General features: G+C 54.2%; 2 protein-coding genes across 2 annotated transcripts; one reads left to right on the top strand and one right to left on the bottom strand.

Moving 5' to 3' along the window:
* Nucleotides 1-4,066: 4,066 nt before the first annotated feature.
* Nucleotides 4,067-5,823, bottom strand: VDAG_05270 (ankyrin repeat and protein kinase domain-containing protein; the record flags this gene model as incomplete). The annotated part of the gene is made up of 2 exons (XM_009655006.1): nucleotides 4,067-4,590; nucleotides 4,668-5,823. The coding sequence occupies 2 exons, from the start codon at nucleotides 5,821-5,823 to the stop codon at nucleotides 4,067-4,069; spliced, it is 1,680 nt and encodes a 559-aa protein (XP_009653301.1).
* A 9,160-nt stretch (nucleotides 5,824-14,983) lies between these two features.
* VDAG_05271 (uncharacterized protein) lies at nucleotides 14,984-15,642 on the top strand (the record flags this gene model as incomplete). The annotated part of the gene is made up of 2 exons (XM_009655007.1): nucleotides 14,984-15,385; nucleotides 15,445-15,642. The coding sequence occupies 2 exons, from the start codon at nucleotides 14,984-14,986 to the stop codon at nucleotides 15,640-15,642; spliced, it is 600 nt and encodes a 199-aa protein (XP_009653302.1).
* Between the last annotated feature and the right edge of the window lie 498 nt (nucleotides 15,643-16,140).

Consider the following 16,140-nt stretch of genomic DNA (forward strand, 5'->3'; position numbering starts at 1 on the left):
GGGATCATCAGCGAAACTAGGGATTGTCTATAAAGCCCGGGACGTCTCCTAGACCCCTCTTTGACTTCCTAACTTCTTCACCGTACTCTTTCCTCACTCGCCAGAAATCTATCAAGCCGGACTGGCATATTCAAACTTCGCAGCCATGCAAGTCAGTCTTGATCGCATAGAATTCTACGAGCCCGACCCCAAAGCGCCGAACCTGCCGAGACTATCAACTTTAGCCATTCCCAGAAACGAGGTTCTCTCCGCACCCGATGAGCGTGCCGAGCAGCCGAGGCTATGCGGCAAAGACCCGACCTGGGAAGGTGTCATTGTAATATCAGACAACGACGGCAGCGACGGCGAGAGCAGCAGCGATGGAGACGCCCGAAGCAGCACTTCTAGGCCTAGGCCCGAGAAGCAGGCCTCACTTCCTAATGGATGCGTTAGCCCGCGAACGATCTCGAAATTCCCCGTCGGCCCGATCTTCGACCGAGTTAACCATCTCCTTGTCGACGCCAATTTGCAACCTGCCGAAAAGCTAAGAGCCGATGCAGCGTCGTCATACGATCGAGGCTTCCCTCTGATGCAATGCACTTTACAAACCCCGTCGAGTTCCCCTCAGCAAACCCTCTTCCCCGCTCCCGGTGCCCCTGCATTCGAAGACGACACCAACATGCAACGGACCCAAAGCCCCTCGATGCCGCTCTCAGGCACTGCTTACGACACGCTCCACCTCTTGTCGCGCCACGCCGGCAGTCTACCACATTCTTCCGGCAACACATCTCGGGGCAGCTCAGTCGAGCCAGATATCGAAGCTCAGGAACGGTGGCTTCTGCCTTCGCCCTCGGACAGACAGGTTTTGGACCAGATCATCGATGGCACCGCTGACAAGGGAGGTCCGTGTCATGCGACAGCAGTCGACACAAATGAAGGCATGCCAGCTTTAGCCTCGTCTCTGCCTGTCTCCTCCCTTGTGTCCCACTTATCCCCATCGATGTGCGTGGGGTTACAGTTAGTCCAACCCAACTCGCAGGACACGAGACGCGCTCAAGAAGATACCATCTCCCCCTGCACGACTGGCAACACTTTCTACGACTTGGAAGACTCTGTGACGTCCACCGGGCCATCGCCATGTGGCACGTCACCTGTATCCACGCCCACCACCATACCGCGGCTGCAGGCGCGAACGCACGATCCCATTTCGCCGCTCAGACTCAGACGAACCCGAAGTGCACGCCCTACCCATAGCACCCCTCAGCGATACAGCGCACGTCTGCGCGCTATATCCCGCAACGCACTAGGTGCCCGTTTCCAACACAAAGCAAACCATGATTCCGACTCCAATGACGGTTCATCGTCTGAAGACGGAAGCGACAACGACACAAGCTATACAACGAGGTCGATCAACTGCATAGAAGAAAGGAGCAACGACGGCCTAGACGGAGATGTTATGCCGGCACCAAAACGTCGCAAGTCATCATCTCCACAGGTCGTTGCGGCTCAACGTCGAACCTTGCGACAAGCCTCGAGGTTGTCAGCGGCCGGTGCCAACACTTGTGCCACGGGAAATGCCCGAACTCGTGGTATCGCTACCCCATCATCATCCTCTCATCAATCGTCCGACCGAGACTCTGTCACGGACCGGTCTGTCGCCCGGTTTGAGGAGTGGCCATTGCAGGACGTCGCTCTGAAGCGTGTGACAGTGAACGGCGTGGCAACATTCCAGCTCCAGTTCTCATGGGACCGGCGTGCGGATCATCGCCGGGATCACCGCATTACAGAGACACGAGACCCTTGGTGTTCAGCTAGGAAACGACACAAGAAGAAGCATGCCTCAAGTTCGGGCAGACCATTCACGAAGGATGAAGACCATTGTCTGATGAGGCTTAAGGAGGAGGATGAACGGTTGTCTTGGACAAAGATTCATGAACTGTTCACGAAGTCCTACCCCGGCCGCACGAAGGGGTCCCTCCAGGTGCACTACTGTACCAAACTCAAAGGAAAGTCTGATAGCCTGATAATGTTGAATTGATGTGTTTGTACGGTATATTACCTACATATGTATGCCTTCCCCTAGGTGAAAGGTTGTCGTACAATTTGAGCTGGGCTAACATGCTTGCCTCTATCCAGGAAAGGTTGTCGTACAATTGTCGAGTATGCTTGCCGGGCAATGCTTTGTCGACTTCCTTGGAGAGCTTTCCAACGCTGTCGGGCAGTCGCCTCTCTACGCGTAGTTGACGCCTCGCCGTATTGAGGGTATTTCTGCTGAACGACGCATAGGGACCTCCGCAGGGGACGCATTTGAGGATGGCCTCATCGCAAGTGCTGTGGTGGTGACCTTCTCTGGCGCATCCCCCGCAAACTTGGGGCCGGCTGCACTGGTAGGCTCTGTGGCCGGTCCCGACCTGCTGGCAGTTGTAGCACTGGTCAGGGCGGACTCGGTGTTCCCAGACTTCGGTCCGTCCAGACTCTCCCCCGGCGTACATGAATCTGTCCGTCAACAGCTTCTCCGCATCTGACGCCTTGGTGAGGTAAACAGCCATGGAGCCGTATTCTTTTGGAGGACCGTTGATGCTGAGCCAGCTTATTTTCGCAATCTGAACGTTGTTTTCTTGGCCGATCTGTTTGGCGATGTCGATGCGGATTTTGTCTTTCTCGTCCAGGACCACCGTGCGCTTTACATAGTTGACTTTAACGCGGTAGAGGTCGTCTCGTAGCATTCTAGCTTCTCGGGGTAACTTGGATTCCACCACGCGCTTGACCAGCTTGAGTTCCTCCTCGTTTCTGCAGGCGATTCTGATTCGGGACTTCTTGGAGTCTTTGGTCACGGCGAGGCACCGCCAGTTATCCTGACCTTGCTCTGCCCTAACCTTGTCTTCCGTGAGGATACGAACAGCGCCCGGTGTGAGCTGTTCATCTTGTTCGTTCTCGATTCTCGACAAGTCGATCGTGCAGAAGAGCGTGTCTGCTTGGGTCGGTGGTGCTACCGTGGTAGACGGCCTCGCATTGCTGGTCGGTGACATTCGGGCGACGTCTGCATACGAAGCTTCGGCTCTGCGCTGCTCTGCTGCCGTTGCCGTGCTTGCTACGATGCTTTCACGTAAAGCCTGGACCTCGGTCGTAGTCGCATGTTGGGCTTCCTTTAGCTCGTTGATTTGGTTTTGGAGCTCTTCAATTCGTGCTGCCTGCGCCTGAGACTCTCCTAGGACTTGTTCGAGGATGGATGTCTGTCGTTCCAGCTGTTTCTGCATATCGCGTAGCAACGCCCTTCCGTCCAGCTGCCCCCCGTTGGTCCCGGAAATTGGTCGTCGCACCGTCGATTTGGTACCGCGCCCTTTGGTTCTTCGCTTCGTGACTTCCGCATCATCGGTCGCATTGTCGGTTGCTTGATTGTCGATAGCTTCATCTTCGATGGCTTCGTTGTCGGTGGCTCGATTGCCGATGGCTTTGTTGCTCGGCTTGGGCCTCGGTCGAAGTTGTCGCCTCTCACCACCATCCCTCTCTTCCTCATCCGACGCGACATTGATCGTGTCGCGTTCGGTCACCATGGCTGAAGGTGGGGCGCCACGTGGAGTGGGATCCACCAGTTCGCGTCGCGCCGTCCCGCGTCAAGACCAACCCACCCACGATCAATCTGATGCCGTATTTCAACGAAATAGTGAATGCTTTAAATCTTGGAGTCTCTCTGGAGCTCTTCTTTGATCGCCCTTGTTCGGTCCCGGGTGGTTCCGTGATAGTACAGCTAGTACTGTACAGTAGCGGCCGATTTGAGCGTCCGCCTGGGTAAATATTAAAACATCTTTAAGCCCAAGAAGTGGGGTCTCACAGTGTGATGTATGAAAGGTGTGTCACTGGAACAAACGCCGGTCTGGATCAAGGCCATCCGTGTGGGGCCACGACCATCTGGAACACAAAGGACGTGGATGACCAATTGCCATGATGACAGTGATGACAGAATAAGTCAGATAGATACTGTATTAACGGGCGAGCTACCTCGACAATCCTCATCCTCCAGCCACTTAAAATGCTATTTTCGCCTCGTTCAACGTTGCCGCGGCAGTCCCTCATCAACCAAATGCCACTATCGAGCCACCAAAGAATGGGACGATTCGCAGCACCGGAACCCCAGTGCGACGCAATCTTTGCATATGCAGAATCCTCCGCCACAACACGTCTTACAAGAAAGGCCCGTTCCACGAGATATGGTGAGCGTATAGACATCACACCATGCTTGCTGGGTATCAAACAGGGTCCATTCCACAATCATGGGAGGATCATCTCTATCTACAAACATGTCTTTCTCCGCTGCGTGACGAAGTAAAACCAGAAGAACGTCGGCGTGGTCGCCACGACGCGTCCACCATATCAGACTGTGACCAAAAGAATCTTGATCGTTCAGCGTGCTGTTGTCATTCGACAACAGCATGACAGCGATGCCAGCGTGGCCATTTCGTACCGCAGCAGAGAGTGGTATCGAACCGCACCAATCCTCTGCTGTCTTGTCAATGTTAGGATCTGCGAGTAAAACGCGAACCATGTCAATATGCCCGTACCTCGCGGCCAAGAAGAGCGGTGTGCGGCCCAACGAATCGAGACGCTGGACGTCTGCCCCCTTGTCTAAGAGCAGCTGGACAATCTCGACGTTGCCTCTGATTGAGGCGGCCTGCAGAGCGTTACCGTACTTGCCGCCCTACGCATTGACGTCTGCCCCTTGTCTAAGAGCAGCTGGGCAATCTCGACGTTGCCTCTGATTGAGGCGGCATATAGAGCATTGCCGTACTTGCCGCCCTGCGCGTTAACGTCCGCCCCCTTGTTCAAGAGCAGCTGGACAATCTCTGCGTGACCTTCGTATGAGGCGGCATATAGAGCGTTGCCGTACTCGCCGCCCTGCGCGTTGGCGTCTGCCCCCTTGTCTAAGAGCAGCTGGGCAATCTCTGCGTGACCTTCGTATGAGGCGGCCTGCATAGCGTTGCCGTACTCGCCGCCCTGCGCATTGACGTTCGCCCTATTGTCTAAGAGCAGCTGGACAATCTCGACTTTGCCTTCGTATGAGGCGGCCTGCATAGCGTTGCCGTACTCGCCGCCCTGCGCATTGACGTTCGCCCCCTTGTCTAAGAGCAGCTGGACAATCTCGACGTTGCCTCTGATTGAGGCGGCATATAGAGCATTGCCGTACTTGCCGCCCTGCGCGTTGGCGTCTGCCCCCTTGTCTAAGAGCAGCTGGGCAATCTCGACGTTGCCTCTGATTAAGGCGGCCTGCATAGCGTTGCCGTACTCGCCGCCCTGCGCATTGACGTTCGCCCCCTTGTCTAAGAGCAGCTGGACAATCTCGACTTTGCCTTCGTATGAGGCGGCCTGCAGAGCATTGCCGTACTTGCCGCCCTGCGCGTTGGCGTCCGCCCCCTTGTTCAAGAGCAGCTGGACAATCTCTGCGTGACCTTCGTATGAGGCGGCCTGCATAGCGTTGCCGTACTCGCCGCCCTGCGCATTAACGTTCGCCCTATTGTCTAAGAGCAGCTGGGCAATCTCGACGTTGCCTCTGATTGAGGCGGCCTGCAGAGCGTTGCCGTACTTGCCGCCCTGCGCGTTAACGTCCGCCCCCTTGTTCAAGAGCAGCTGGACAATCTCTGCGTGACCTTCGCATGAGGCGGCATATAGAGCGTTGCCGTACTCGCCACCCTTGTATGAGGGCCCATGTAGGCCGCTGCCATGCCAGAGACCCTGCGCATTGACGTCCGCCCCCTTGTCTAAGAGCAGCTGGACAATGTCGACGTGGCCATTTTGAGCTGCCCAAGTTAGCATCGTCCTGCCGTTGCCATCTGCTTCGTCGATTGTCATCGTATGTGTTGGTATCAGCTCCGCCAATACACCAACATGTCCGTTCAGCGCCGCAAGATGCCCTGGTTTGACACGATGTCGACTATCGTGACGATAGTTGGCCGTCCAGAATATTGATACCCAGGACTCAAATATTTTCAATTGAGCATCGTACAGCTTCAATATGCGGTTCAGTAACCTATCGTCTGAGGAGTTAAGGATGCCGAGAGGGTGTCCCTTGTGCTGTTTCTCGTTGATGGTACGAAACATCTGCAGCTTGCTTCTCGCACAACTCTGAACGGCATCTTGGGCAATAAGAAGGGAGATCAAATTGTGATCGGGAGGAGGAAATTGGTCGGACAGAATGTTCCAAAGGAAATGAAGGAAATCGAGGTTTCGCCTGAAGTGTGGGACATGCTTGAGAGGAAGAACGACGGGGTGACTTCATAGGCTGGTTGAGCTCCTAGGATGTCGCTGGGCGAAGTATCTGGAGGGCCATCTGCGCAGATTTACATTCGGAGCTTCTCCGGGTATTAGCCCTCTCCTAACAAAGGTGAGTTGGGTGAGCCTCGCTGCTTTAAGCATACAAACGAAAGTCTTTGTAAGGGTGAGCTGGGGTGAGCAATTTGGGCTTCTTGGTTAACCAGTGATGGCCCTTGACCTAAGCGCTCAGTATGTCCGATTTGACTCCAAGACTGGCTGGGCTTATACTGCAATTAAATTCCTTGTATCTTCATACGAGTCGAGAACCGCTGCACAAATCAGCATTGAGCTCTCTCGGGACCGTTGATTACTATCACTGGCTGAATTGCGATCCCAGCCCCATGAATTATTCACCTCTTACAAGTAATGGAGTACCCGATGTTTATTTAGCTCCATGCGCTGCTCGCCAATCATTCACAACCTAGAAGATGTCATAGAAGGTGTTTTATTGGATTCAAGTTTTATTAGATTAAGGTTTTAGAGTCAAGTTGTCGTATAGACTTTAGTAATAAGAATACTGATTCGTGAATTTATAATCCACTGATCGCTTTCATAGGCCCTTATGATCACTCCTGCAGGTAGTCCGCCCTTAAATTCAGCGGACCGCTGCGACCTAGCTTTGGGTCGCCCGCGTCACGATATGTATTACTTCTATAAGGGTCTAGTTGTCGAGTATCTCGCTAGGACGAGGCCTTGGATGAATTATTCCTAGGAATTGAGTAAAACTATACTATATAGTTATAATTAAACGCCTCTCCCTCCCTCTATTTAGAGTCTTTACCTATTAGTACTATATCGCCTACTGTACCTTTATCCCCCCTTTAGATAGATCTTTGTAATCATGAATCAGCAAGAAAGATTCCCCGCCATCGAAAAGGACTAACTTCGGACCACGTTAAAGTCGCCGATTCTCCTGATAAATTCCCCTTTAGCCACTGAGTAGCTCGATTATGGGTTCATTGACCTTAGGAGGCAGAGATACTCCGCAGGGTGTTCCGTTCTCTCGAAATTATCTCTTGCACAGGCTGAGAACACATTAGATGTGACTAGTCGCATGATGAGAAGTCCAACAAATACCAGCTAGTAATTACACACACACACAAGTTTATTACGCCTGGTGGCCTAGAGCCAATAAGGCACTATTCGCTATTGTACATGGTCGCTTCCTGTAGTCTGTCCGAAACTCCCAAGCCCATAAGGGGTCGTCTTTCCGCTCTTGCTTTCTCGTCTTCTGTCTTTCCGCCGGTTTCTCATGGGGTTTAGATTGTATTGGCAAGCTGCTTGAAGGCTATTCTTCAAGTGTTCAGAGTCCTATCTACGGCGACTGAAGCGGCGCCTGCTGTTATTGACACGAGGTGTGGGTGTTAGGTTCGATTAGTAGGGAAGGGGGGGGGGGGGGTTGGGTTTGCCGTGATAGGTCTCATCAAGGATCACACATTCTCTAGCCGGCCCGTGGCCTTCGCAAAGCGTATTGTAGCTCGGACTGCTTTCATGTTTGGCTTCCAGTCATCACCATCTGATGTTGTCTTTCCTCCCAGGTGGAAAGAAACGTTGTCTCTTTGTGCGCCAGGGCACATGAGTGTCTCGGCGCGTTGTGTTGCCCACCGTGTGCATCGAAGGAGGAAGTGCTCTACCGTCTCTCTCGCGTGTCCGCATGCGCATTGGGCTGACGCTACTGCCTTGATTCGGAAAAGTGACGCGTTGAGCCTCGCCATGCCTGTCCTGAGCTGGGCCAGCATGCTCGCTTCTATCCAGGAAAGGTTGTTGTATAGTTCTCGAGTGTGCTTGCCAGGAAGAGCTATATCTATTTCCTTCGAGAGTTTTCCAACCTTGTCCGGTAGTCGTCTCTCTACACGTAGTTTGCGTCTTGCAGCATTGAGGGTGGTGGACCGCATCTTCGGGAACTGCTTTTCTGGTGAGGCGCCCTCTCGGCTGGCCTTGCGTGCTTCTCCTTTCGCTCTCTTCAGGAGGTCGTCCTCGAGATGACTAGGCAGCCAAACGGCTGCGATGGTGTTTCCGGTCTCTCGAAGTCGAGTGACCGCTTCGTAGATGCAGCGAACGTACTCTTGTCCAGATTGTTGACGGGGGTTTCGAAGTGTCAGCACCGCGGCTTTGTTACTTGTCAGTAACGTTACCCTCTGGCCCCTTAGCTGTGGCAGAAACCGCAGCGCGTACGCCGCCGCCACGAGTTCTCCGGAAAACGGGTTCTGATCGGTCCTCATGCCGTGGGTGAAAGAAAAGGTCTCGGGCACCGTTCCTGGTCCCTCGATGACTCCGCCGACCCCGACCAGCTCGTTTCGTGCCGAGCTGCTGACGGCGATGCGCACCATCGCGTCCTGGTCGACACGCGTCGATGTTGAGTCGTCATTCCATTCGGCAATGGTCTGCATTCTTTCCATCCACGGCGGAAGTGTGAATGGGTTGATGGTTTCCAGGTTCTCCATTGGAATCTCGTTGAGCGCAGTTGCCAGTTGGAAAAATGGTGAGCGGTGGAAACGCCTGAACTTCCGCATGCGAGCAGTCAGTTTTCGAAGCGGGTTGGTCTCGGGCAGTGCGTGGAGATCCGTCCAAAGCTTGATAGCCCTTCTCGTGAATCGCTCTGGTGCACTGACGATGTGAGCCTCCGCTTCTGCTACGCTCGTGGCTATCGCGATGAACGCTCCAATGATTGCCTGCGCTCCGACCTTTTGGACGCGATTGATTGCTGCCGCCGTCCGATCTTTGCATCGGTGCCTCCAGACGTTAGAGGCATAATCCACCACCGGAGCCACGGTGGCCGTGAATAGCTGCCGTGCTGTCGCCGGGGTCAATCCTCTCAGTCGTTTCAGCTCCATAGCAGCCTCCAATCCCTTGGTCGCCACTCTTGCAATGTGTTCCCTATACCTGAGTCCAATGTCCATGATCACGCCGAGGATCTTGACATGCTGTTTGGGTTCGACTGTTTGCCCTTTGATAGTGAAGGGTTCCGAATCGGACCTTTTGGCCCATCGGGTGAAGTGGATGACCGCAGTCTTGTCCGCTTCGAAAGTTGCACCGCTTCTCCGCTCCCAGTCCAATGCCTTCTCGATGATTGCCTCAATTCCTTTACGGTTGTCTTGCGTGGTTGGGCCAGCGACCCAGGCTGTAAAGTCGTCGACGAAGGCTATTGCTCCCCCATAGCAGTTGATCTTCTGTTGTACAAGGTCTGCGTTGAAGAACAGAAACAAGATGGGTGACAGTGGTGATCCTTGCGGTAGTCCGGCCTGCGGCAGGGTCCGGACCTCTGATGCTTGGCCGTTGACCTGAATTGTCGCCGTCCGATCTGAGCAGAATGCCTCTACCCAACGGAGCAACCCTCCTGGGAGGCCCCTCGCTCTCATTCTCTGAATAAGTCTCTCTTTGCACACTCCATTGTACGCTCCCTTCACATCGAAGCTCACGAGGCTGACCACCCAACGATTTCTCCATGCTGCGTAGATTTGTTCTTGCAGCAGCACTAACGCTTGTTCTGCTGACCTCTGTTTGCGGGCCCCGAAGTGGTTCGTAGGCAACAACCCGTGCGTTTCGACTGCATGGGATATCCTCTCCGCAACAACCCACTCGAGAACCTTGCCGAGCGTGGCGAGGAGCGAGATGGGCCTCCAAGCCTTGGCGATGGTGTAGTCTGCTTTGCCGGGCTTTTTGAGCGGGATGATCTTGGCGTGCCTCCATTGGTCGGGGAGTACTCCTTCCTCTAGTGATGCGCGGAAAATCGCCAGGACCCTGTGCTTGACGGCTGGCCAAATCTGTTTCCAGACCATCGCTGGCAACCCGTCCTCACCAGGTGCTTTCCACGATTTCGTCGCGAAAAGACGGCGTTCGACTTCTTCCATCGTGACGTTGGGCATGTTAACAGCTGATTCGCGTTGAGGTCTCTCCCCTTCCTCTTCGATATGCTCCTGTAGGGACGGGAAGAAAGTGGTAAGCAGTTCAACCGCTTGCTCTTTGCTGTTGGTCGTCCGTGTGCCATCAGCCTTCACAAGCTGTGGCACCTTGCCGAACGCCGCATCGTCGCCAGACTTCAGATACTTGGCGGCCTTCCAGATGTTGTCGTTGTTGGCCAGGAAGTCATTCCAATGGGTTTTCTTCTGTTGTCGAATGGCATCATGGTATTGTTTCGCTGCTCCCTTGGCCGTGTTCTCCAGTGCTTCATCGTTCCGTCCTGCCCGTCTTGCTGCCCTCGCCCGGTTTGTCCAATGTGTGTGGATGTGGCGGAGCTGCGTAAGATCCGCCGTCCACCACCGCTTCGCGTATGGCGATGGTTTGGCTTTCGGTGTCAAGGCCTGTACTGCTCCCAGCACCACTGACATGAGTCTGTCCGTCTTCTCTTGGACCGTGCCTTCCATCGGGACTGTCTCGAGTGCCGTAGAGATTCGGGTGTTGATTTCCTTCCATGGCGCGTTTTTGAATAGAGGTCGGCCTTGGGCTTTCGGGGTCGGAACTGATACGTCAAGGATCGTTTCGATGGTGTGGTGGTCCGACCCGTGCTCTGTCCCGTGCGTCGTACACTTGATCATGGACGCAGCTAGGTCCTCTGACACCAGCACAAGGTCGATTGTCGATTCGTGGTCTCCGCCTTGCCATGTCTTCGTGCCCCGTGGGAGCATGCTGCAGAGGGAGAGCTCGTTCATTAGGTCGATGATGTTATCGGCTTCACCCTGTCGTACCGGAGACACGTCGTCTCCTCCCCATAGTTGATCGTGGCGGTTGAAGTCGCCCGCAATGACCACGTCCACCACCTCTCCTGCGGCTCTCCTAGCATCCGCGACCGCACTACGTATGGTGTTACACGCTTCCTGTAATGCCTGGGTGTCCATCCCCTGAACGTACACGGACACCACCAGTACCAGTCTCTCTGGGAGCCTCAACAGTGCTGCTGTCATGTCCGGAGACTCTATCAACACCTGTTCCGCCCCCAAATCCTTCCTTATCCAAAGCATGCTTCGGATCGCCCATCGTCCTTCCCCAGTCGTTGGTGGGACCATCTTTGTCCATCCGTGATGTCCCATCGGAGTCGTCAATAACCGTCCCTTGATCATCCGTGCTTGTGGTTCCTGAATGACCAGCACCGCTGCGTCCTGAATGTCCTCGTCGTTCATGAGGCTCTCGTGAACCTCGCCGCGTTTTCGCACATTGAGTTGGATTATCCGGAGCGTGCTACTCATTCAAAGAAGGGTAGAGCTTCTTGCAGTTTCTGCTGAACGACGCATGAGGACCTCCGCAGGGAACACACTTGAGGGTAGTCTCAGTGCAAACACTGTGGTGGTGACCCTCCTTGGCGCATTGCCCGCACATCTGGGGCAGGTCGCACTGGTGAGCTTTGTGTCCGCGGCCAACCTGCTGACAGTTGTAGCACTGGTCGAGGCGAGGACGAGATTCGAAGACCTTGGTCCTCCCGGATTGTCCTCCCGCATAAGCGTAACCCTCCGCGAGTAGCCTTTCCGCGTCCGCCTTCTTCGTGAGGTAGATAACCATTGAGCCGTACGCCTTCGGAACATCCCTGTTGCTAAGCCAGCCTACCTTCGCAACTTGAACGTCATTTTCTTTGCCAATCTCCTCGGCGGCTCCACTACGAATGGCATTCGCCTCATCCACGACCACCGTGCGGGACACGTAGTCGACTTTGACGGGGTAGAGTTCGTCTCTCAGCATCCGGGCTCCCCGCGGCAGCTTGGCTCCCACGAGCCGTTTCACCATGGTGTGCTCCTCCTCGTTTCTGCAGGCAATTCTGATTCGAGGCTTCTTCGGGTCTTTGGTCACAGCCAGGCAACGCCAATCGGATTGGCTCTGGTCCACCCTGACCTCGCCTTCCGTGAGGGTACGAACAGCGCCCGGTGTCAGTTGTTCGTCTTGTTCGTCCTCGATCCTTGACGTGTCGATCGTGCAGAAGACCACGTCTGTTGGACCCGGTGGTGCCGTGGGGCCCGGCCTTCTATTTCCTATAGTCCGCTATCCTCCCTCATCCCACAGGACAAGTTACATACAAAGTCACCCTAAGTATATCGGGGTCCCATAGTCAGAGAGCGACCAACTCTCTAACCGGCTTCCGGTCCGCCAGCTCGCCACCGCCCAGACCCTGGCCAAGTAAATAGAAGGTTTGCACCTTAAGCAGACCGCAAGGGCGTTTCCCTCTTTAAGTCCACCGACATGCGCGTCCGTCCTCTCCGGCCGAATATACCCCTTCCTAAAGCCTGTCACGTCAATCCCGTAGCGGAGACACCACACCTAAGTCCGGAATACGCGGCGCCATCTCGGCGCGAGCAGTACCACCTAGGAGTCCTCCCGTTACGGCACCTCGAGTGCGAGTCGAGTAAAAGGCGACACCGTACCGTAGATCCCTCGGTCGTCCTAGGGGCAAATTCTTCGACGCCTTCCTTCCTATAGCAGCTCGAGACCATTCGTAACCCTTACAGATCGAGTATATCCGCCACGGCCCACCAGTTATCCAGGGTGGCAAGCCCTGGCCTGGCTTCCCGTTGCTTGTCCTCGTCTCCGAGCGCGTTGCTAGCTCGAGAGCTAGTTTTTGACAAGCCGACCATGTCTTGCCCCAGACTGTCCTAAGGCCGCCCAGCCGGCGCGGTCTCTTCTTGTCTGTGACTAACCTGCCCTTATCCACCATATGTTCCTGCCGAAGCGGTGCGCTGTCGCCGTCTAGTAGCCTCGCAGGCTCCGACTGCGTCCCGGCCAGCCAGCCGTAGCCACTCTGGCCTTAACGACTCTGTTCCCCGAGATCTTAACAGCTTCCATTACTCCAGCTCTTCCACTTAGGTATTCGTTCGGGTCCTCGCGGCTACTCAGCGCTCTTCGTCGTCTCAGAGCCCGGAAGGGCCGAGGGTGTCCTGTCGTCGCCCTGAGAATCAGAGTTTCGTCGGATGGTTTTCGTACCTAGTATCCCTCTTCGTAGGACAGGAGCTATCGTCTCGAGCTCGGATTGTCGTCGATTCGTCGTCGTCGTTTCGATTTGGCTGGCGGTTGTTGCGTTGGGGCGCGTGTGAAAAAGCTTTGTGCGACGCCAAAACCCCTCACTTCCAGACCATCACAACACAACAGCCCGCAGGCAAACTCGTGGCGATCGCGCCCTGCTGCACTTTCGTGCGATTGCGTCTCTGCATTGGCTCTATTCAATTCAAAAGAATTGAATAGGTTCCCAGGCGACACCACGTGGAGGTTGCAGAGTCCGACTTCGTCCCCCACAGGCCGGACACTGGAACGAAAAAGTGGATGTCATGGTCCTACGCTCCCGAGCCAGTGTTAGCGACTCCGCGAGCACGGTACCCCACACGGCCAAAGGGCCTTCTCCCCGATCCAATCGCGCTTCCGAGCCACCGTCACGCCCCGCACACGGACCTGAACGCGGCCCCGGCGCTTCCGACCCTTCAGTGGCTCGGAAGGTCCGTCCACGAGCCATCCCGGGATAGGAGCCGCCTCCTCTGGCCAGCTGACGCCACCGAATTTCAGCAGCTTGTGATTCGGACAACGAAAGAAATGATATACGATGGCTCGACGGCAGTGTCTTACCTGGTTAGCGGCGCAAAGAAAGACAGGCAGTCTATAATATGACAAGGCTCACATGTGACTGCGTTAGTAAAGACCTGGGCCGATTAGCGCTTCAGGTGCTGTTGCTGCTGTGCGTGTTTTTTGGGAGCTGAACCGGCAGATCGACGAGCAGCTCAACAAACTGGACGGGGAGAGCGAGGAAGAGGAAGCGATGATATTGTCCTATACAGTAGGTGAGGGGCATACACACACACACAAGTTTATTACGCCTGGTGGCCTAGAGCCAGTAGCAGGCTATTTGTGTTGTTTGTGAAAGTTCCTCTGCGTTGGTCCGCTGTGGGTCCCGCCGCTGCTGCTGCAGCGCCTAATCTCATAGGATCTATGTGCTGAGGTACATGAGTCATTGTACTGCGGGACGGGAATTTGTCCATACAGACCCATTTAGGTTGTTGAAAGGTGGTTTTTGAGTTTTACAACGGCAACCCCTGTAGGCCGTCAAAGTCGTACATGAACCCTTAGGCATAAACTAAATGTTGGCTTCTGGCGCAGTTGCGTGGGTGTTTGCCGTGTCATATGAATGCTTATTCCAATTGGCCTGTCACAATACTTGAGTTTTAGCAGATGATAGGATTTTGTGACAGCGAGATAGGTAAGGTACCGCAGGCTTCCAGAATACCACAGTTTCTTGGCGACCACAATTCTTGCGCTCCCGTGAGACATAAACGTGGCCAATGCTCCTCTGCCTGACCTACTTCAATGGCGATGTTTCCTGTGGCATTGCTCTCTACTCACTGTGTTCAAGCATCTTAGTCAATCCATCGAGGGCGACGAGATTCAATATGGGGTCTGGAGACTTTGGAGCACCGGTATACTCTCTAGAGATCCCAAGTATATACTTCGGCATCAACATAGGGTTTTGTATTTTGACGGCCATCAAAGCCGCACAGCAAACGTTTGCCATTCACAAGAGGACGAGGTCAGTCTTTAACCTCTACACTTGGATGTAAGAGTTCTTTCTCCCTTCTCTAGTCAGGGTTGACGATAATTTCACAAGGATATGGATCCTACTCGTGACCAATATCCTTCAAGCCATCATCAATTGAATGTATATCCAGGGTGACCTCAAAGGAAGGTGCGCAGATCATCCATGGGCGCGGCCTTCATCAGATTGCATTACTAACAGATGCACACGAGCAGTTTTGGCTTTTTTTTTGGCAGCGTCATCCTCTGGACCCTCCAGACACAGCTAGCCTTGCAGATTATTGCGAACCGGCTGGGCTTAATCATGGCTGACAAGAGGAGAGTCAAGTACTTGAAATTGTCTCTCCTCGTTGCTGTAGGCTTTGTTAAGATTGCAGTTGCCTGCATATGGATACCTGCCCGCCTTACTCAATCCGAACAAATGCTGCACATCAACGAGATCTGGGACCGCGTCGAGAAGGTGATCTATCTCTTGATGGACCTCGCTCTAAATGCAGCCTTTCTCCATAAGGTCCGACGCGAACTGATAGCCGAAGGCCTGACGAAATATAAGCGGCTCTTCAACTTCAATGCCAGTGTGGTTGTTATCTCTCTATCCATGGACGTATGTACCGTCATAAATCTCCCCGTATTACGGTATGCAAGGCTAACTTCCGATTGAAGATCCTCATCATCGTCATGATGTCGTTTCCGAACCCTTTCCTCTACGCCCAATTCCATCCAGTTGCCTATAGTGTCAAGTTTATCATCGAAATCACCATGGCCAATCTAATTACGAAGATTGTCCGGGAGCAGAACGAGCTCAATAGTTACCACACTACCAACAATACCAACAGCACCAGGGCCGCTGATACTTTCTAAGACCTTACCATCCGATCATCGCCTATCTTTGTTCGTGGTATTGTGTGCCCTGGGGTGAGAGCTTTCTTCAGTAGAGAGTGCCGCATTATGCGGACATCTCCACGACTCACGTACCGTCTGATGAAACCCAGATACTGAGATTGGTGGAAATTCCGGTGTGAGAAAGACGTACCGGTAGGGGTAAGGACTTGTGACCAGGCAGCTCATGAGCCGCTTCTCGGTCAATGCAGTATCAATCCCCATGGCGGTTGGCATACAAACTAGTATCGATAGCTTGACAAAATGCCACTTGAGCTTCGTTCCTTAAGGCTCTTAGAGGACGGACGAGGGGGGTATATTTATGGCAATTGATAGGGGCGCATCCGCCTGAGGGACGCGCCAGGTTTACGGCCTCTGATTCGTCAGCCACTTTTTTGTTAGTGCAGGCAGAATTCTGCCGACTACGGCAGGCTATAGGGGCGACTGTTGCAAAACCCCCGAAATCACTCCAAAAGTGCC

The sequence above is a fragment of the Verticillium dahliae genome, genomic scaffold (assembly GCF_000150675.1).
Source record: "Verticillium dahliae VdLs.17 supercont1.9 genomic scaffold, whole genome shotgun sequence".
Classification (NCBI taxonomy): domain Eukaryota; kingdom Fungi; phylum Ascomycota; class Sordariomycetes; order Glomerellales; family Plectosphaerellaceae; genus Verticillium; species Verticillium dahliae.